This window comes from Nelumbo lutea, chromosome 8, assembly GCF_056320005.1.
Source record: "Nelumbo lutea isolate HS-2025 chromosome 8, American lotus-T2T, whole genome shotgun sequence".
NCBI lineage: Eukaryota > Viridiplantae > Streptophyta > Magnoliopsida > Proteales > Nelumbonaceae > Nelumbo > Nelumbo lutea.
This window is the reverse complement of record NC_142691.1, coordinates 17,637,641-17,660,561: the sequence shown is the minus strand read 5'-3', so window position 1 is coordinate 17,660,561 and position 22,921 is coordinate 17,637,641. Positions and strand designations below refer to the sequence as shown.

The window sequence follows — 22,921 nt, the reverse complement described above, 5'->3', positions numbered from 1 at the left end:
TAGTAGATGATGTGATTAGTAGGATCAATACTAAGGCTGACACCGAAGATGCCATTAGGGGTTGGAGAATAGGGACACACCAAGTCCCCGTCACCCACCTTCAGTTTGCAGATGACCTAATGATTTTTTGTGAAGGAGGTCTTAGTGAAAAGGTAGCAAACCTAAAGGAGCTAATAAAAGGATTTGAAAGTGTCTCTAATTTGAGAATAAATCTAGAGAAGAGTTGTATAGCAAGTATAAATTTGGAGGTAGGGGAGGTCCAGGCTATTGCGGAGTGTTTTGAGTGTTCCACCTCTGCTTGGCCTATGTCATATTTAGGGCTTCCTTTAGGGGCAAATCCTAGGGAGAGTAGATTTTGGACCCCGGTGTTAGAAAAGTTTGAGAAGAGATTAGTCTCATGGAAGAGGAGCTATATCTCTTTAGGAGGGAGAATTACCCTAATAAGAGCTACCTTGGCTAACTTACCTACCTATTATTTGTCTGTCTTTAGGATACCAGTTAGGGAAGCTAGGAAACTGGAGAAGTTGATGAGGGACTTCTTATGGGAGCCGGGACAAGAAAAAAAAGGATCACTTGGTTAATTGGGAAATTGTGTGCAGAAGTAAAGAAGATGGGGGTTTGGGAATTGGGAGGGTAACTAGAAAGAATCAAGCTCTGTTAGGGAAATGGTTGTGGAGATGGCCTTTGGAAAGAGAGATTGTGGCATGAAGTGGTGGGAAGCATTCATGGGAGGTCAGAGAATGGATGGGATGCTGGTGTATCGAGGCAAGCTAACCTAGCAGCACCTTGGAAGGCTATTCACAACACCCTTCCTCAATTCCTCAATTCCTCAATTTTATCAGGTATGAAGTTTGTTTTGGCAACTCTATCCTTTTTTGGGAGGATATTTGGGTAGGAGACTCACCGTTAAAGGATTTGCTCCCTTTGCTTTTTTCTATTCCTTTGTACAAAAAAAGAGGTGGTCTCAAAATTTGTCTCACCTTTGGGAACACCCTTAGATCCTACTTGGGATTTTGGGTTACGTAGAGGACTTAGGGATGCTGAAATTGAGTCTCTTTCTATTTTGCTTGGTTGTCTTAATCAGGTTTGTTTGGATTCCTCCAAGCCAGATAAGAGAGTTTGAACTCCTAGACCCAATGGAACCTTCACTTGTGCTTCTTTCTTCAAGTCCATCTCTCAACTTTCTACTCACCAACCCTTTCCGTCAAAAGAAATTTGGTGTAGGCCAGTTCCCCAAAAAATTATAGCTTTTTGTTGGGAAGTTTTCCATGGGAAAGTAAACACTTTAGACAACCTACAAAAGAGAAGACCTTTTCTCTGTATTTCTCCTAATTGGTGTATCCTCTGTAGAGCTCACGGTGAGGATTGTTACCATCTATTAGTATCTTGTCCCTTTTCTACAGACCTTTGGGCTTGGCTACTTTCGTTGTTTGGGGGTAGTTAGAGTCTACCAGCAGGAGTTCACATGCTCTTCAACCATTCTACCTTTTATTGGCCTAAAAAAATAGGGAGAATTATGTGGAGAAGTGCTCGTGCTGCCTTGACTTGGACTCTTTGGGAAGAAATGAATCTTAGAAATTTTCAAGATAAGGAAAGGAATAGCCAAGATTTGAAAGACTGTGTGTTAAACAGCAATACATTGGCTGAAGACCTTGGAAATCTTTCATCAATTCTCCTTTAATGGCATTTGGAGAAATTGGTTAGCAGTAGCAAGGTGTTCATCTCTAAAGGACAAATCAATTACAAGCTGGTCTCCACCTGAAGGCTCAATAAAGTTGAACTTTGATGGAAGCAGCATGGGTAATCCAGGATTATCCGGAGTGGGGGGTGCTTTGAGAAATGAGAAGGGAGAGATTTTGTTGCTCTACTCAGCTCCCTTGGGATTTGGGAAATCCATCAGGGTAGAACTTTTAGCTGATGTACAAGGGTCCAATTCGCAAACCAGCTGGGGGTACAACACCTAATAATCGAGGGGGATTTCAAAGTGGTGGGGGGTTGGTTGAAAAATTCTGAAGAAGCTATGTGGCGATACAAGAATGAAATGAAGAAATTTAGTTGGTTGACAAGGAATATGTTGGTCACTGTACAATGGGTGGGGAGATCAGCAAATACCTTGTCAGATGTGTTAGCTAAGCAAGGGGTAAATAGGGAAGAATAATTTTGGGCTTAGTTGTGATTCTTGTTTTTCTTTCCTAGTTTACTTGTAAGTTTCAAAGAGGAGTTGCAACTCGCGCCTCTCATTGGGATGATGTATGAACTCACTTTAATTTGCTTCTGAATCAATAAAATTATTATTATTCATCCAAAAAAAAAGTTTCCCAACAAAAACTACCAACCCGAGGAGGAATGGGCCTATTCCAAATTTCTTTAACCGGGAAAGACAATCCAATGGGATCAGAAGGCTGAGTTAAAGTCTCGAAAAATGAGGCACAAGAGAAAACACCTGAAGAGGAGGGAACCCAAAATCTGGTGTCCTCCTTAATGGGATCCAAGAAGACATTTTCAAGGATGGCTAACAAAGACAAAATGTGGTCCAAGTCTGTGTCCCTAATTGCCCTTCTCAGCCCTAGGTTCCACCCAAACCTTAAAGGAGAGTCTGAGGGGGTTAAAAAGGAAGAAATGGGTTCATTTTTCAAATCAGAAAGAGCATACAAAGAGGGGAATTGGTCCATTAGAGGTGAGCCCCCGACCCAAAGTTGTTCCCAAAATTTTATTTTATTACCGGAGTTAAGACCATACCTGATACAAGGGGAGAATATTGGAAGCAGTTTGTGTATGGCTGACCAAGGAGAAGCGGCTGTAATCCTTGCCAAGATTCCAGGTTCCCAACCATTGTCTTCCAACCCATGTACACCAGCCACGATCTTTGTCCACAACTTGTCTCTTTCCAACGGAAACCTCCATAGCCATTTCCCCAACAATGCCATGCTCCTCTTCCTAAGATTCCCAATCCCAAGACCTCCTATCTTTTTACCTCTAGTTACCACCTCCCAACTCACCCCATGGTCCCGCTTCTCCTCCCCAGGCTCCAACAAGAAATCCCTCATAAGCTTTTCCAAAGTGTTAGAGACCTTTGTGGGGATCTTAAACACAGATAGGAAGTACACTGGAAGATTAGCTAGGGTTGATCTAATCAAAGTCATTCTCCCCCCCAAGAAAAGATAATTTTTCCTCCAAGAGGCAAGCCTTTTCCCAAATCTCTCCACCACCGGGTTCCAAAAGCTTACCTTCTTAGGGTTATCCCCCAGGGGGAGGCCTAAGTAAGCCATCGGCCAATCCGAGGTTGCACACCCTAAGGCATCTGCATACTCTCTAAGCTCCCTCTCCTCCAGATTCACACCCGCCAAACTACTTTTACCCAAATTCACCTTAAGATTGGATACCTGCTCAAAGAGTTGTATTGCCAACTTTAGGTTCCGAATCCACTCAATGTCCCCACCTTCACAGAAAAGGATAGTGTCGTATGCGAACTGTAGATGAGTAAGAGGTATCTCCTCCCTTCCTACTCTCCATCCTTTTATTAAATTCCTTGAATCCACTCTCTGAATCAATCTCCCAAGTACATCAGCAATCGAAGTGAATAGGAAAGGGGATAGTGGATCACCTTGTCTTATTCCTCTCAAGGCAGGGAAGAAATCCACCACAGTTCCATTCACCAAGATTGAGTAGTGCAACTTCTAATACAACCTCAAATCCAATTACACCAACTGTCTCCAAAGCCAAAACTTTTCAACACCTCTAACAAGAACCAATCAACCAAGTCATAAGCCTTCTCCAAGTCCAGTTTACACACCACTCCTTTCTTCTTGGATTTCCTAAAACTCTCCAGACTCTCATTTGCAATCAAGATTTGATCAGTAATTTGTCTTCCCATCACAAAAGCACAGTGCAATTATAGAAGGAAGAACCTCCTTCAACCTTAGAGACAACACTTTTGCGATTATTTTGTACAAACTGTTCACCAAACTAATAGGTCTGAAGTCCCTTGGTTGTGAAGCCTCTTTCTTCTTAGGAACCAAAGCAATGAAAATGGAGTTCAAGCCTGGGTTGATTATTCCCCTTCTATAGAACTCCTCAAACACTGACCCAATATCTTCCTCCACAATACCCCAACGATCTTGATAAAAAGCCATTGTGAACCCATCCGGACCTGGAGCTTTTGTTCTATCCATTGAAAAGATTGCTTCCTTTATCTCCTCCAAATCAAATTTCCTTTCTAACCACTCTGTTTTCTGGACTTAGAGTCGGCCAATCTAAACCCTCCAACTAGATCCTTTCATTTAAAGGTCTTTTGAAAATAGATTTGAAATGGCCAACAAAGGTTTCTGCTATTTCTACCAGGTGGGAAATAATTGTTCCTTCGACTTCCAACTTTGAAATGAAATTCTTCCTTCTTCTACCGTTTGCCACTGAGTGAAAGAACCCAATGTTTCTACCCCCCTCCTTCAACCACTTGCACCTAGATTTCTACCTCCAGCTTATTTCCTCCATAATCAAAAGACCCTCCAATTGCTTCCTTACACTCCATCTCCTTTCTCTATCTTCTTCACCAAAAAGACCCCTCTTCCTTCATATCCAGCTCTTCTATTTGCTCTACCAACACCTGTTTCCTTTCCTCAACTCTCCCAAACTCCAACCTGTTCCACTCCTTTATTTGGGATTTTAAGAACTGAAGCTTTTTATGGAACCTCATTCCTTCCCATTGTACTAGCAGATATAGTACTTCCACCATTCCTTGATTTTCTCAATGAAGCCCGGGTGGGTCAACCACATGTTTTCAAAACTAAACGGGGCAGGACCATCACCTCTCAAATCCTCCTTGCACATTACTATAGGCTAGTGGTCTAAGGTAAGCCTTGGGAGCACCCTAAATGTTAAGTTACTCCAATGTGCCTCCCAATCTATAGAAAAGAGAAACCTCTCCAGCTTAGAGCAAATTGGGCTTGATTGGACTCTCTGTGTAGGGTTGTTGGTTTCCTTTGTGAGTCTCACTACATTAAAATCCCCTCCCAGACACCATGGTCCTTCCCAAAGACCCCTAATATCACTCAACTCTTCCCACAGTTTCTTTCTCTGCCTATAGTCATTGGGCACATAAACATTTGTTAGAACCCATTCGAAACCATCTTCCACCTGCCTAAACTTCAAAGAAACAGAATGATCCCCTATCAACTCCTCCAGTCCTATAAGCACATCTTCTTTCCACAAAGTCACAATACCAACTGAGGACCCCCACAACAAAGCAGCCGCCCACTTAATCCCCTTAGCTCTCCAGACACTTCTCGCCCACCTACAGTCAAAATCCATTCTTTTGGATTCCTGAAGCAATACCACATCTGGATTGAACTTCTTAAACACCTCTTTGATTGTTGCTCTCTTTCTACAACTACCTAGCCCCCTCACATTCCAACTTACGATTCTCATCACAATTTTGCAAGAATCTACCCTATCACCACCAAAATCTACTTGGGCCCTTTCGTTCTATCCCCTCTGGCCCCAAACTTCTTATCCTCCTCAATATCTCTTTTTAATCTCTCAACCTCACTCAATTTTCTTTTCTTGAACTTTCTATCCTCCTTTTTTCGTAGAAATGCTTTTAAATCATTTGGGTTCTTCAGTTTACACCCCACCTTTCCCACAAATTCTGCCACTGAATGTTCCCTACAATTCTCCTTTTTATCTAGCTTTCCAAGCTCTCCACGTCTACCCCTCTCCTCATTCCTTTTCTCTTTCTCTCCACTAGGCACTCTTTCTGTCCCATTTGTACCCTCCCTTTGCAAATCATTCCTCTTCACTTCACCCATTATCCTCTCAATGATACCCCATATCCTTTTATCCCTGCCCTGTAATCCTACTATTGTCTCCCCCTCCTCCCCTTGTAATCTCATTGCGGCTTCCTGTCCATGGGTCTTTGACTCTTGGTTGGAAAAGGAATCTTGAACAATGGACACAGAACACTCATCAGTAGCACAAACTGAATTGACAAAGTTGTCAGAGTTACCTGGTTCCAACTGAGGGTTGTAGCAAAGGGGCAGAGGAGGGTGGTTGGTTTTCAAACCCTGTAAAGAACAATTGGAGCTTTCAATCTCCTTGGGTTGGAGGGAACTATTCCTCGTCAACTGGTTTACACAAATACCTTTTCCTCTACCCGGTTGTCCACCTCTCTGTGGTGTACTCTTGTTTAGATCCGGGTAAGCATGACCTACCACCTTAATGGCTACTTACAAGGGGTCGAACCTTGGTAGAGGCTTGTCCAAAATTGAGCTTTGGTCTACCCTGTTCAAGTTTACCGGAGTCTCCAAATCTTTCTTCTGTACACCCATCGGATTTTCAAGAAAGAGATGCTCTAAGTTTAACTCATCTCTGATCTGTCCTGCCTGGGAATCTTCTTGTGTGGAGCCATCCAAACTTGCACAGTCATCTGAAATCCCCTCTTCATCACTCTCCATGCTGCAACTTATCCAACCTCTATATTCCTCCTCTCTCTCTTCTATTTTACCCCTACTGTAGTGTGGGTTTGGGCGATCTTCTACACTGGAAGCTTGCTCGCCACAGTCCGGACGAAGATTCCAGCTTAGGGGGCGCCTTCCTCCGCCTGTTTGCGGTTTCTAATAGCCCTGAGAAGCAAACAAATTGGGCTCCTCTTTTTTGGAAGAAGATAGACGGACGTTTCCGTCTACAGTCGAATAGAGCTTAAGCCCGCTACAAGTGGTGAGTGGACCAAAAGATGGCTCGGCCAATCTTACACCCGGTTCAGAAGTGGTGGCCTTGTTAAGACGCGTCGAGTTACAATCTCTTCTGGCCACGTTAGCATAGGAAGGGCCACCTAAAACTCTTGAATTTAATTCAAAAAATTTTGAATTAATTGCTTTTAAAGGAAGGCTTCGAGAGGTGGAAAAACCCAGCGACTGTTCATTTTCTCTAATTACTCTTTCGCGCGCAATAGGTTGCTTCCCTACTCCTTGGGTGCCACATGTGCTCCATCCCGCTGCCACGTCATCATCCCCTACCTCTAGTCGTCTCCCCTAAAGAGACACCTCAACTTCTGTTGCCAGCCAAACCTTATACCAGGCTCCATCTGAAAGAATTTCAAGAGCACGAGGCAAGCTCTCCACCTTATACCCCTTTCCCCCTCTTCCCCTTCATTTTTTTCAAACATGATAGAAAACTTCATTAATGACTGAAGGTGGGTTAGAAAAATTTATAGTCTCATACGATGAAGAGACTGCTACCTCGGAGAAGGGGATGGGAACCAAACACCACCAAGGTTCCAAGACAATGAATCCAAAATCCAGTACAGATCCAGACTACCATTGGTCTCCTGTGTCTTTAATCTAGATGTGAAGTCTAGAAAACTTCTAATTCTTAATAAAATGCTTAGAAGAAGTGTTTATTGGTATGGATGCCAGTAAGTTCTCTCCCTCATAACATTTGTTTCAGTGTTTTAAACGTACAACATACAAGAAAAGTGCAAGGGCCTTCTACTACCTGAGGTTCAAGGTAACACACACCTTTTCAAAGCAAGGTGCAAATTTTTGAAAAAAAATAATAAACTCAAAGTCGAATTTTAGAAGAAATTAAATGCTTTAAAAATCCTATTGACTTGAATTAAAATACATAAGCATGATATATAATACCTATTCAAAGTGAAAATTAAACCAGGTGAGTTATGCCTCTGCACCTAGGCATGCCTTTTGAAACACTAGTTTGTTTTACATTTCTTTCATTTTATTATTGATTTATATGACTACTACTATTTTTTACAAGTGTGAAATTCGTATTACATTAGTTGTCCAAAAAGGAATAGGAATCCCAAGTAGGCTCATGTACAAAGTATACAGCCTATACACATCTAATGGTTGAAACACAATATGCTGCAAATCATTACAGAAATGATAAGAAGTAGGCTCTCAAAATATACTAAAAAGTAACACCAAACAATAAATGAATCCAGTCACTCCTCTATGAAGGTACTAGCTAGCTTTCTGGTAAAGTCTCTACCTGATGTTGTAATGGAACCTGGGATTGTGCCCCACCTTCATCAGGGTTTCTATTCTCAAAATCTCTCAAATATGTTGTGTTTTGGAGCAGCTACAGTAGTCCGAACCAGTGAAGAAGGAAGAAGAAAATGAGGAAGAAGACAAGAGAAAGAGAGAACAGGAGGGTTTAGTCGAACAGATTTCATTTCCATTCAGTCGACCCCCTTGTGTTTATTAGGTTCTAATTACACTTACAAAGACTAAACTGCCCTCACTTAAGTGTGGGGCAGAGTACTCTAATAAAACAGCCACATAAGCAAAGTACTTAACTGACATAAGATTACTAAATTACCCTTATTCGGCTCACTCTAACACTCCCCCTCAAGCTGGAGAATATATGTCATATAATCCCAGCTTGTTACATAGATGATTCACTTTCCCTGAGTTTAGAGCTTTTGTAAACAAATCTGCCCATTGATCATTCGAGCCCACATGTTCTGTGTTTATCTCTCCAGCAAGGACCTTCTCCCTCACAAAGTGGCAATCAACCTCTATGTGCTTTGTTCTCTCATGAAATACAGGATTGGATGAGATATGGAGTGCAGCTTGGTTGTCACAATACAGTCTCATAGGTTTATCCATGTGAAACCCAATTTCTTGTAGAAGATTCCTCAACCACACTAACTCACAGGTAGTATGTGCCATGGCCCTATACTCAGCTTCAGCACTACTTCTGGCCACAACCATCTGCTTTTTACTCTTCCACGTCACAAGATTTCCTCCAAGAAATGTGCAATAGCCCGTAGTAGATCTTCTATCATTCACTGAGCCTGCCCAGTCTGCATCTGTATACCCCACTACTTCAAGTTTTCCTCCTGGTTTATACAATAGTCCACGGCCTGGAGCTCCTTTCAGATACCTCACAATTCTAAGAATTGCATCCCAGTGAGGTATACGAGGGTCCTGCATGAATTGGCTCACCACACTAACTGCAAAGGATATGTCGGGTCTCGTGATAGTTAGATAGTTCAGCTTCCCCACTAGTCGTCTATACCTTCCAGGATCTTCAAATACTTCTCCTGTATCACTGCTCAACTTAACATTTGGTTCCATAGGGGTCTCAGCCGGTTTTGCACCTAACAGTCCCGTTTCTTCCAATAGATCAAGAACATATTTTCTTTGGCACAGATTTACACTTTGTTTTGACCTGGCAACCTCTATTCCCAAGAAATATTTCAATGTTCCAAGATCTTTTGTTTGGAAATGGTTTTGCAAAAATACCTTTAATTTGCCAATCCCTAATTTATCACTGCCAGTAATGACAATATCATCCACATAGACCACTAATAGAATCTTCACAGCTTCTGAGTCATAGCTGAACACTGAGTGATCTACCTGGCACTGCTTCATTCCAAAACTCTTCACCACTTCACTGAACTTCCCAAACCAAGCACGCGGCGATTGTTTCAACCCATAAATTGCCTTTTTCAATCTGCATACCTTACCATCCTCCCCCTGAGCAACAAACCCAGGTGGTTGCTCCATATATACCTCCTCCACAAGATCACCATGGAGAAAGGCATTCTTGATATCAAGCTGAAACAGAGGCCAATCATACATAACTGCCAGGGAAATTAGTACACGAACAGAACCAATCTTAGCCACCGGAGAGAATGTCTCCATGTAGTCTACTCCATACAACTGGGAGTAACCTTTAGCAACAAGTCTGGCCTTCAGACGCTCTACACTACCATCTGGCAAGTATTTCACAGTATACACCCATTTACATCCCACAGCATGCTTACCAGGTGGGAGAGTAGTAAGTTCCCACGTTTGAGTATGTTGAAGAGCAGAAAGTTCCTCCTCCATTGCCTGCCGCCAATCAGGTGAACTGAGAGCTTCTTGGACATTGTTAGGTATGGAAATAGAGGATAAAAGGGAAACAAACTGGCGATGTGATGTAGAAAGACGAGATAATGAAACGAAATTGGAAATGGGATAGAGGGTAGAACTGCGTTTACCTTTCCGTAAGGCAATGGGTAGATCAAGGTTTGAGGGTTCAACAATAGGAGCCATGAGAGGATCCGCAGATGAGGTAGAAGCTGGAGGAGGGGCCGGTGCCGTTCGACGTGTATACACTTGCCGGATTGGTGGACGTTCGGTGGTGATCTGCATGGGATGAGGTGATGAGTCTACTCCAACAACAACATCTGGAACTGGATCACTGACAGGGAGAGGAAGAGGAAGTGCGGGTGGAGACAAGGGTGCTTCAGGACTTGAGAAGAAGGGGACTGACTCAAAAAAGGTGACATCAGGACAGACATAGCACTTCCGGGTAATGGGATTATGACACTTGTACCCTTTCTGAGTCCGTGAGTAGCCAAGGAAGACACATTTAATTGAGCGTGCATCTAGCTTGTCTATTCTAGGGCTCAGATTGTGGACAAAGCACACACAACCAAAGACACGAGGAATTAATGGGAATGGAGATAAAGTGGGAAACAAGATAGAGAAGGGGGACCGACCATGAAGAATGAAGGAGGGCATCCGATTAATGAGAAAACATGCAGTGAGTACAACATCACTCCAAAAACGTTTAGGAACATTCATGTGGTGAAGAATAGACCGAACAGTTTCAAGAAGCTGACGGTTCTTCCGTTCAGCTACCCCATTTTGTTGAGGGGTGTATGCACATGATGTCTGATGAATAATGCCATGCTGTTCTAAATACTGTTGAAATGAAGTAAGAAAGTATTCACGACCATCTATGTCTAATTTTAGGTTCCATGCTATTCCACAACCAAGTCATGATTTGAGCATCTTCTTGCTCCCAATCATCAAACCCTGGAGAGTCCTCCGATGGCTTTTCATCTCTTACATGCTTTACTTTCTTCTTTGCCTTGAGAAACACTTCCACTGATTTGGCCCATGGAACATAGTTCTCCCCATTCAGCTTAATTGAGGTCATTTGTACCCCTAGGTAGTTGGAGGAAATTACCACATTAGGTTTCTGATCATTGTAGCCATCTCCTATTGCTGCCATTGTACTCTTTCACAGTTGCCTCTAACCTTACTTCTCAGCTACAAGCTGATTGATGTTGTTCACAGTTTGATACTTCAGCACCTATTGCAGCCCCTAAACACAACAGTGGGAGCACACACTTGTTCTTCTTTACACTACTGCTGACTTCACACACCTACGACCCACATAAGCATCACAAGCACCACAACACAACAGTAGGCCCTCTTACAACCACTCAATAAAAAAATTGCGCATCACAAGCACCACAACACAGTCAAACTGCTACACCCAATTCAGATTTGTTTAACACACTTAAGAGGGCATTACACGACCACAAGGAGCTTGGCAAGGTCACTGCATTCCCCACTCGGCCACCTACAGCAGCCCTAACACCACTCAACAACTCACAGCAGCCCTACACCATTCGGCTACTGCACACACAGCCCTTTTTAGGGCAACAATGAACCTAGTTCTCTAGGTTCTAATCAGTACTAACTGATTCTTGAAGGGTTCCTACCTAGAAATACCAGCAACACAAGAGGACTAAATAACCAACCTTCCTTTGAGAGTATCAGCCAACCATTCACTGCTGAAATCACCTTCCTTGATGAAGAAAACTGTGCGCAGCAGAGAGCAACGAACTGTGATGTCTCAGACCTAGGGCGAACCAGCTCTCTCCATTAACCAACTAGAAACGAAGAGGAGGGTGTCACGAACACAGCTGAGATGCTTTGCAAGCGGAAGCAGGTCAGAAACCTTGCTCTGATACCATGTTTTGGAGCAGCTACAGTAGTCCGAACCAGTGAAGAAGGAAGAAGAAAATGAGGAAGAAGACAAGAGAAAGAGAGAACAGGAGGGTTTAGTCGAACAGATTTCATTTCCATTCAGTCGACCCCCTTCTGTTTATTAGGTTCTAATTACACTTACAAAGACTAAACTGCCCTCACTTAAGTGTGGGGCAGAGTACTCTAATAAAACAGCCACATAAGCAAAGTACTTAACTGACATAAGATTACTAAATTACCCTTATTCGGCTCACTCTAACATGTTGTTATTCCTCTCCTTCAATAGAATCCATGAGATAGCAAAAGAAATTAAGTTCCAAAGGAAATAGAATCCATGAGATAGCAAAAGAAATTAAGTTACAAAGGATACTGCCTCTTTGTGAGAACCCTCTTGCTAGATAGGATTGGACCAATGATTGCTACATATCTAGTGGAATTACCTATGGTCATATATTCTCTCAAACAAGGTTCAAACTTCAAAGTATCAAGACACCTAATACGCACGAACTTGCATATTGGATGTTTGATAGGCACACTCCACCATTTTTTTTTCAAAATTTTACATGCAGTCTTTCTTAGGCCTGGCTACCCCCCTGAAAGTGGTCAAAGGTCAAAACACCTGTTATTTGGCATATCGGGTGCTACTGGAACAATACAACATGCCTGATATGCCCCAATATCTTGTGATATTTTGAACCTTGCTCTCAAAGAATTTGATAAAATGACACCAGATTGCATAGGAAGAGATATTGTACACTATATAAAACAGCTGCTATGTGCATATATACATGTCCATACCTACATACATGAGTAAATGCTTGCTTGCAAACATTGCACAAATCTATAGAAAGAAGTAAAGTGGTTATAATGCATGTGGATTCAACTACTGGTTTTGTAAAGTTTACATATTGCCCAATGTTGATCCCAATTATGTAGGACCTTGGGAGGGTTGGACTGGATACGGACCTAACCTTTTGTTTTTTTTTTTTTTTCAATTTTTGTAAATTTTACCTAAATAACATAAAACACAGGTTCATAAAAGCATGTTTGCAATCATAAGCCTTCTCTAAGAACAGTTAATAGGAATCTGATACAAATAAGATAAGCAAATCGAATAAAAAGAGGAAATCAACTCAGACAATACCTGCCAAGTTAACCAACCCTTCATCACCAATCTTACATGAATCTAGATTTAAGCTTTCCAAATTTTTTAAACCTGCACAGGATCAGACAATATTATATATAATAATTAAATAATTACCCCTCTGCAAAAAGTGCAAGCTAATTTTGCGATAGTTCCCTATAAAAATCTTAATTTATAAATTAATCAAGGATATCATGATAAAACAGTATTCAAGAAAGAAAGGAGGGAAAAGCAGAGTAATTAGGAAGGTTTGCAAAATTTACTAACTAGTAACTTCTGCTAGAAGACCCGCATTAAAGTACATAGTTCAAATAAAAAAACTTCTGAAAGTAATAAAATGTTATTAACAATGTTATAATGTGCATACGGGTGCAACTTGGGCAAGGTTAGCTTGAACCCAATCCAACAAGGTTGGGTTGGATTGGGTCAAGCTGAAGATCAGGTTAGGCTTAGGATGGGGAGTTGTATCTGATTTAATTTCGGGTTGCACAAAAACAGTATAGGCCTTGACACTTTGTATCAATATTTTTTTTTATCAGCAACACAAAAAAAGATTTATTAATTATAAAAATGAGTACAATAAGGAGTTTTGGGCAAAGAGAAAGCTCAAAATCACTTTCAATACTTACAAAACAGCCCAAAACATGGAATGTCTCTGAATTCCTTGTTTAGCTAACCCATATGCCATGCTGTTTGCAGACCTCCTAATCCACTTTATTTGGATTATTATATCTTTAGAAATCTGCTTGAAGCGCCTGAATTCATTCTTTAAATGTCAAATTACTCCTTGCCCCTTTTTCAGCTAGTCCACAACAATTTTGGAATCACCTTCAATAAACAATCTGTCAATCCCCAATTCATTAGCTTTCTCCACCCCATATACGGCTGCCAACAGTTCTGATCTCACCACATCTCCATGCTGAATAGGACTTGAAAACATGGCTAGACTATTTCCATTTTCCTCCCTGATTACCCCACCAATACCCAAAGGTCCAGGATTGCCCACACAGCTGCCATCAAAATTTAATTTCTTCCATCCAGCACATGGAGGTGACCAGATCTCAATTATTTTTTGTCTTCTAGAGGATGAGTGAGCTATTGATCTCCATGAGATAAAAAAAAATCTTCAACTTTAAAGACTGCAAAAAGCTTTAAGGTTTTCACCCAACGTGCCACCCTTAAGGTTATAATCTCTAACACAGCTTCCTTACTCCTTTCTTTGTCTTCAGATTTTGTACCAATATCCCATGTATAATGTATTATCCTAATCCTAATTAAACAGTTTTCTTCTTTATTTCACCTTGCTGCCTTATATAAAAGTTCAATATTTCTTCCTGTTTGGTGTTCACTTACATTGAGCCCTCACCAGTCACTCACCTTACCTCATCTGTTCTTGGATTACAGTTTTTGATGTTCAGTTGGCCTTGCTACCTTGGCCTCCGGTCCCAGAAGCCAGAAATGTCATTCTGGTTCTTCAGTGCTCACCAGTCAGTCAACCACTATCTCAAATCGCAATTGAGATGTGTTCTTAGTGCTCATTAGTTCTTATATAATTGAGATGTGTTCTGGTTCTTCAGTACTCCTATTAATTTTTTAGATTTTGACATCTGAAATGTGTTCTTAGTTCTCACTTGGCTTTGTCGCTGACCAATCAATCACAATTATAGTTTTCCTATTTGTAGAAAACACCCTTCACTCAATCAAGGGTTTTCTGGTTGGCCTTGGATTGAGAAGAGGGCATTCAATCAACTGTTGAGTCCACCACCATTCAATTAAGTTTTATTCTTCTTTCTTGAAACCATTTTGAAAAACTGTTCAATCAATTAAGTCTTTGATTAATAGGAATTTTTTTCTTCAGAGAAAATTTTAAAAGTTTTACTGTCATAAAGATGAAGCAGAATTATTATATTCTCCAAAGAACATTTGTGGAAAAGGTATGATTTTCTGTGCCCTCAAATTTCATTTGCTACTTACATAATTGTTTGAATTGCTTATATCTTTATACATCTTTTTTAACCCTACTTGGAGGTTAATGTAGTCCTTGTATAAAATGCCCATCACTAGATACTTGTTCCGTGTGAAAATTAAACTTGATTACTGAAATTTGTTCTCAGTTCTTACTTCCCTTTGCTATTGACTCTTCAACTTCAAGTTCGCTCAGGTTGGATTGAGGTCGAGGATTTTTATTTCTCTTTTGATCAGAAACAATCGAAAACTTTATTAATTGATTACAAAAAAAGTATATTACAATGACGAGGAGGGCAGCCAGCCTCAGCTAACAACCATGATGATTTTTTTCTTTTCTTGCTCCTTGTTTTGCAAGACAATCTGCCATACAGTTAGCAGACCTGTACACCTGAAATGCCTTGGCTCCCAGTTCCTACATTAGGGATTTAGTTTCTCACAATATATGTCTATACTTCAACAAACCCTCTTGATCGTTTTTTTTTTTTTTTTTACCAGTAAAGAAGGATAAATTTTATTAAATTGAAAAAAGAGAGAAAAAAGAAGAAAAAGATAGATTACAACCAGCCTACTACAACCCTCAAATCTCCATTTACAATTAAGTTTCTATAGTTCAGTCATTTTTGCTTTTTGAGGTCCATACAGCACTACTTGCAATTCAGCCCCTGTTGAGTCCAAGGTTCGAAGTATTGAGACACCTGATATGCACGAACTTGCATATCAGGTAGGCCTGGATACCCCCAGAAAGTGGTCAAAGGTCAAAACACCTGTTATTTAGCGTATTGGGGAGCTACAGGAATGATACAATAAACCCCGATGGGTTGCAATATTTTGAACCTTGGTTAGTCCCCATGTCTGATTGGGCCTGAGAACATGGCCCAAATACTTCCTTTCTAATTACTCCCACTCTGAAAGGGCCAGGTTTGCTAATGCTGCACCCATCAAAATTTAACTTATGGTGGAGGAATTTTAGGGTGGTTGAGTTAGGGTCAACTACATCAGGTTGGGTCATGATTAGGATTGGGGTTCAATACTTTGGATTGAATTAGGAATGACCAAACCCTACCTAACTCAGCCAACTTTCACCCCCAAATACATACCAGCATAGTTTTCAAGGCACCAGGCAAGGCTAGGTGACGGGGGAGCGCCTAGGCAATGGATTTTTTATGTTAAAAACATAGATCCTAGGGTAGTTCCCTAGGTACCATAACCATATTTCTTTACTAATTTTTTTTTTTTGATAAATGAACCGTATCTCTTTATTTCTTTAATAATTATTCATGATTTTCATAAGAAAAGTATAAATTTCATATTAAAGTATAGAAAATCAACATTTTCATGAGAAGAAAAGGAAGAAGGAATATAAAATTCAAAAAATATAGGGGCTGATAAACACACAAAATGATTATTTTAGTTTAATAATGTCTATTTTATAATTATAATCTCGAAAAAGAATGAATAAAAAATTATTTTATAGTAGGAAGTAGAAAACTGCTAGGCGATTAGGCGAGGCGAGCCTCAAAGGGCACCTTGTTGCCTAGGCGTCACCTTGACAACTATGCATACCAGTTGCTTTAAGCATCTCTGATCACATATGATGGAATAGAAAGAATACCTAAAATAAAAAAGAAAGAGTGGGGGATTTCTATGGAGTCTTCTTGCAATTGGTGGCATACCGCTATGGAGTTTACACAAACAAAGGGACCACATTACATGCTCAAATTATAACTATAATTTCATTTTTCTTTCTTTCTTTTTTTTTTTTTTTTTTTTTTTGGTGAGGTGAGGTGGGGAGGCAAGGAAGAATTGAGGGACTACCTTTCAGGTGTACCAAACATGCATCTGTTATGTTGTTGAACCCCAAATTCAATACTTTCAAATTTTCAAGTCCTGCATAGTACATTACCTGAGGAAGTAAGCTCAACGCTGAGTAAGATATCAAGTATATCTTCGTCAAAAAATAAGATGGGTTCCATTTCCTTATTTTGCATATGATTGAATACAGCCGATAAGGTTTTAGCATAACTTACCAGAAAAATTCTCACATCCGTCATCAAATAAATTGCATCTGTTAAGATTCAAGTATGACAGGGCAACAAGCTCTGCATGGATCAGGAAACTACACATTAATATAATTTTTTATCAGTGTGAATGAAAAAACTATACTTTTGTATCAGTAATAGAATAATGTTATTGATAAATAGAAATGTATATCCAACTGTACAGTATAATCATTACAAGTATGTACACATTAATATAATTTTAAAAGTCCTGGAATTTCTCTCAAGATCAAAGGAAATAAATTTTTCACTTCAAGAAATAAGATAGACATTCAAAAAATAAAGAATATTAAGATACTTTTTACCTTTTCTCACCCAACAAAGTCCAGAAAACATTTTAATGCTCAATTATTTAGTAAATGAAATGTTAGTGTTTAGTTGTTTACAAAGAAGCGAAACATGTATATATGTATGAAGAGAAAAAAAATCTCCAAGAAGGCAATTTGCAATTATACAGAAATATATAACAGTAAAATAAATTGCTAAGCCTATTAGCTTAATAGGAAAAGCATTGTAAGATTCTAAATATTTAAGTGATTCAATTTTCATATCCCCATTAGAAAGGCATTTCCATGCCAGATTTTCAGACGCATCCTATACAAATTAAAATAATAAGAGTCCCTTGATCTTATTTCCATTTTCCAATTTAAATATTGATTTTCAGAATAAAATTTTAAATTTCATTGTACAAATGATAATAAGGAATCTGATTATCAGTACAAAAAAAAATATTCTAAGGGTGAACCTGAAAGCGACTCCAAGCATGCAGCAGTAACAGGGCATCCCTCCATGTTCAACAGAACAAGCTTATGCAAACCTACCGTGTAAAGAAATGATTTTAGGCATTTGCAAAAAAAACAAAAAAAAAAAAAAGATGAAACTGCATACCCAGATTAATGATCCAAAGTAAGATCTGTCCTAAAGTGGAAATTATCAAAGCCTGGAGCCATTTTTTTCCTCCTTAGTAACAGTTTAGTGGAGGGATGACCAAGGCTAATATATAGAAAGCTTACAGACAGTAAAAATAGAACCCATTGTCAAAACACAGAAAAAGGTGAGTAGATTGGAATGTAGACCATGGATCAAGCCTAGAAACCCCCTTAGCCAAATCTGGCCAACATATAAATCAAATGGAATGAGGTGTTCAACCTGGATCATGAAACATTGGTCTCTCTCAAGAAGTGAGACAACCTCCACAAACCCCATTCAAATCTGTCAAACCATCAAAGGAACAGACGAATTGCCCTTGCTACTGACTGAGATCAAAGGGGACAAAAAAAAAACACACTCATTCTATGACGGGTAAAATGTCAAAAAGAAACATTTCAATAGAAAGAAGGTAAATTGTAATCAGGATTCAGGAAGGCGATAAAAAAGTTGGAAAATGCAAACTTAAGGACCAAAAGCTCACAACTGGTAAAAATGAAACATAAGGAAATGCCGAACTATGAGAAAAACCACATATGAGAAACCTACATATGGTATACGCAAGTAAGACCACATACAACAGAGAAGTCCAAATACTCCCTTAACCAAAATAATGGTGCCAGAGCATAAAGTGCATTAGTCATGCATAATACCGAAAAGTAAATTAAATATAAGGGGAAGGGATTGAGGGATAGAGATAGACCTTTCAAGTAAGCAACTCCAGCATCTGTAACTTTGCTACATGAAATTTGCAACTCTTTTAAATTTGTAAGCCCTGAAACATAATTAAGAACAGATGATATCTAAGTTAAAATGACCAAGATTTTTCCAATCACTTCATCAAGCCACCCACTTCACACTCACAATGCTGCCCCACCTTAACAAGCTAGTATCTACCATGATGGTGGGGATACTGCTTCATGCTTTTGAGGCCAAATATGGAATAAGCACTACAATTTCCATTACAAAATCATAAGATAGGAATGCAAAAAGAAGAAGAAGAAGGTAAGATTGTATTAACGGTATAGCAAAATATAAGTGCCTTGTGCCTGTACAATGAGACCCTGTACAAAACAAGCATTCAATGATACTGTAATAAAAGCAATCATAGTAGCATTTTTTTTATTTTTATTTTACAACAGCTATCTCAAAATTTAGATGGCATGTAAGTTGTAAGTTGCAAATTTTCCATAGAGATAGACCATAGAACCATAACACACATAAAGAAAACTATGAAATACAGTAGGCACCTGAAAGAGACATCATGTCTGCATCTGTTATGCAATTACAGCACCTGATGTTAAGAGATTCAAGCTTTGTCAAACCTGTTAAAAAGAGTCAAATATTACAATACATGAAATCCATTTCAGTAAGCAATTAATGTCAAAGAAAAAGGAAGAGGAAAGAGAGTGGAAAGGCTAACTCCATAAATGAGGCAGTATACTGATTAACAAACCTTTAAGATGAACGAGTCCACCATGAATCCCTAAACACCGCTCAAGATCCAATTTTACCAAGTTAACTAGATTGGCAAAAGCACTCATTCCTTCAGCAGTGATAGCACTGTTCTTTTTTAAACTCAAAGCGGTCAAATTTGTAAGACCTGAAAGCAAAAGAAGAAAGATACTGTAGTAAACAAGAAAGATACAAAGGTCTTAATTTGGATAGTAGTATCTGAAATTCTATTACTAAGGCTCAGTTTGGAAGGAGTACAAATACAAATATGTAGAGTGCAAATACAAATACAAATATGTACAGTACAAATATGTACAAAGTAATACAAAATGTAAGGTTTTGAACTCTGCATATTTGTATTTGTGCCCCTTCCAAACTGAGCCTAAAGTACAAATGGAAGCTTCTTTATCGAGGCTACCACAAGAAGGGGCGATTGGCATTGACAGTACCTCTAATGTGTTCTAGTCCATGGTCTGAAATCTCATCACAATAATTTAAAGTTAAGGCTTGGAGGTTTTTGCAATCTTTGAGGAGATCCAAGCCACAATCCGTTACATCAGAACTGGAAATATCAACAGATAACAAAGAAGGCCCTTGTGAAGCAATAACATCCATCCAACTGTCCTTCACTTCAGGATATTCTCCTAAACAAATATCCTGCAAAACACAACATAAACCCCATTAGAAATTTCCATAAGTATTAGGTACAAAAGTTATTGCATGGAATAAAAGCAATCATCATTTAAAATGTTGGGATATCTGGTGAAACACTATTACCTGAAGAGCACAATCCCGAAAAGATTCGAGAGAAACATCAGTCAGACAATGGAAACTCACTAATTCATTGAAGATCTGCTGACTAATATCCCTTGGGAGCATTGAAAATGTATTATAATTATTGATGTTCTGTTACATGTAGGAAAATAAATTCATGGTCAAAACATAAATGTCAGGATCCTGGGGCAAAAAAATGCAAAGAAAAAGAATTACCTCCCGTATTTTATGAATACAAAGTTCCATGAGAGATGGGCATTTGCCTCCTCTCTGTTGAATATCTACAGAAGAACGGAGAAATAAGGTCCCTAACCATTTTGAACTTCCACTTTTGGAATATCTCCCAGAGGTTCCTCTCCTTATACTCTCTTCATTGATCTGCTGGTCTCGCTTCCTTGAACAAGCTCCTCCCATTTGGTGGTTCAATAAATATCAGGAGCACATAAAATAACAATCTACTCTGTTTAATCTGCAATGGTGTGACTGCAGTCAACCTACCCCTACATCACCCTATAAAAGGAAACAAACAATTTTGCAGAATAAGGTATATGGTCTGAATAGGCCCTGTACGTACCCATCAAGAAATCATCTTTTTAAGTGACAATGTTAAGTTTACATAGTTCAACCAATGGCTAGATAAAAGTAATGTTTCTGATATTGTTGAGTGCAGAGAAGGTGTACATTCAAGCCATTAAAAGGCAGTTCATTTGCTAAAGTAAATGTCAAAGTTCAGATCCATTAACAACTATTATTTATACTAGTATTTTAGTCATCATGACACATCGGCAGTTCAATCATTGCACCTTGCTATATCATACATAGGCTTTATCTGCTGAAACATTATTTCTCCTCTATATCTTATTAACAGCATAACAAGGAACCTCTCCACTCATTTATCTGGTTTTACCCAATCAACAAACTCGCTCACATTCTCTCTGTATCTCCCTCCATCCCTAGTTTTCTCGTATGTTATGTGATCTTTTAACTCATACCTTTGGTGTTTGCTTATTTCATGTTAGAATACTTTTACCTTCTGATTGCTATAACAACAAGACAAACAAGCTACTTCATACAAAGGGAACAAATAGATTTAAAATTACCCAGATTTTTTATATAAAAAAAATATTGTCGCCGGTGAACAAGGCACTCCCCGTCACCCTATCTTTGACCTGGCGCCTTGCCAACCATGGTGCCGGCAGGTGAAAAAAAATCCATACAGTCATGTTCCAACCAAGAAGTATAACAAATAGGAGTGTAGCTGAAGGAGATGGGCCAAAAATCAAACACTGTGCATATCAGGGAGAGACCCAGCAGACCAGATACCACGGACCCAAATCTTCAGCTCAGCCACAAAAACATATCGACTGTAGTTTGTACTTCGTTTAGGCTGATATTTGATAAAAAACAGTTATTTAGATTATGGGAAGAACCCACATACCATAAGGAATGCATTCATTATCCTACAACTATTATATCTTTACTCCTTATATTTGAAGACAACATCGGCCAAGCTTCACAAGGGAACTATCTCCTTTAAACAACCTAATGGACTTGAAAATCTGAGCCATGATAGCAATTTAACTTCAAAGGGGCTATTTGTTAGCTACCAAACATACTTAGAGCTTGAAGTAGGAGTTAGCAGCACTGAACAAAATGACAAAACAAAATGTTTCAGTTTACAATCCTCCAGAGACCTTCCACAGAGAAAACTGAACTACGTTTGGTCGGTTTACACCAAAACAGAACCAAACCAAACCACAAACAAATAAATAAATAGACATAAGAAACGAAACATAACACCACGACGATTGTTTTACAACCTTACAGGGACTTGAAGCGATGAAAGAGAGAACAAAACCAGAAGTTGATGATCTTCGAGTACGAAACTCGAAAACGAACTAAAAGAACGAGCAGTAAAGCGTTTTCCGATCAAGCAAAGCTTATTGCGTAAACGGAAACGATCAATTATGGGAAAATAATGGGGAAATACCTGAAAAAAGGGGAGGAGAAAATCAGGAAAGCTTCATCTAATCGATTATTCAGTTTCAAAAACACAGATGTCCGAAAACTGAATTTCTCTCTTCATCTTGTTTTGTGGGATTATACCGAGAGAGAGAGAGAGAGAGAGAGAGAGAGGTTACTACACGAATGGATCATCGGAGGGAGAGAGGAAGAAAACTAGAAAAGAGTGCGGAAAGTCAAGTGCGAGGAGGGCTGAGCAGAAAACCGAAGGAAACTCCGGACCAGCATGTCGATGACACGTGTTGTTTTCGTGATTGATGAGGCTCGTGAGGCAATAGCTTCGGATGAAGATTAGATAAGAAAGAAAAAAGTGGGACCCCCACCGGCTTTTATTATTGTTTGTGGTTTTATCGAGTAGCGTCAGATGCGGTATTGCGGTGCTTTGGAAAATCATAGACGCAACGTGTCTTATTAATTATTTTTATTATTTGTTTATTTAATTAATTCTTAATTGGATTTAATCATTAAACTCGTGTCCTTGTCACTTCATCACCAAATACTAACTCGGACGAGTCACCAGTTCGGTATCGGTACACCGTATTCAGTACTCCTTTCTCAGCTGAGCAACCGTACTCCAGTACTCCACTAATTAAGTGGCCCCCACTTAAGCCAACTGCCTGAATAGTCTACATCTGCTTAGGCAAATAATTGTGACTGTTAGATCATGGACTGGCGTGAACGTTTGGAGTATTAATATGGCAGTCTCAGGGAATAATTGAATATCAATAGACTGTGAATGGACAGTTGTCAGGTTGAGTCCTGGGCCCACCTAACTTGACACGTGGTGA

The 22,921-nt window shown here is 39.5% G+C and overlaps 1 protein-coding gene across 3 annotated transcripts in view; it reads right to left on the bottom strand.

The window, feature by feature from the left end:
- LOC148843082 (uncharacterized) overlaps positions 1 to 22,410 on the bottom strand; it is a 39,262-nt gene extending 16,852 nt beyond the window's left edge. The window contains exons 1-12 of one of the 3 annotated variants that reach the window (XM_088957954.1): positions 22,102 to 22,279; positions 21,212 to 21,498; positions 20,328 to 20,621; positions 20,115 to 20,243; positions 19,787 to 19,994; positions 19,339 to 19,485; positions 19,133 to 19,207; positions 18,586 to 18,657; positions 17,701 to 17,772; positions 16,926 to 16,997; positions 16,714 to 16,785; positions 12,931 to 13,002 (exon numbers count right to left, since the gene is read on the bottom strand). In XM_088957954.1, the coding sequence (XP_088814080.1) occupies positions 12,931 to 13,002; positions 16,714 to 16,785; positions 16,926 to 16,997; positions 17,701 to 17,772; positions 18,586 to 18,657; positions 19,133 to 19,207; positions 19,339 to 19,485; positions 19,787 to 19,994; positions 20,115 to 20,243; positions 20,328 to 20,525 (1,117 nt within the window). In that variant the 5' untranslated portion in view covers positions 20,526 to 20,621; positions 21,212 to 21,498; positions 22,102 to 22,279. Of the gene's footprint in view, positions 1 to 12,930; positions 13,003 to 16,713; positions 16,786 to 16,925; positions 16,998 to 17,700; positions 17,773 to 18,585; positions 18,658 to 19,132; positions 19,208 to 19,338; positions 19,486 to 19,786; positions 19,995 to 20,114; positions 20,244 to 20,327; positions 20,622 to 21,211; positions 21,499 to 22,101 lie in introns of all 3 variants that reach the window. The other 2 variants (XM_088957953.1, XM_088957955.1) reach the window with 2 other exon arrangements.
- Positions 22,411 to 22,921: the final 511 nt, after the last annotated feature.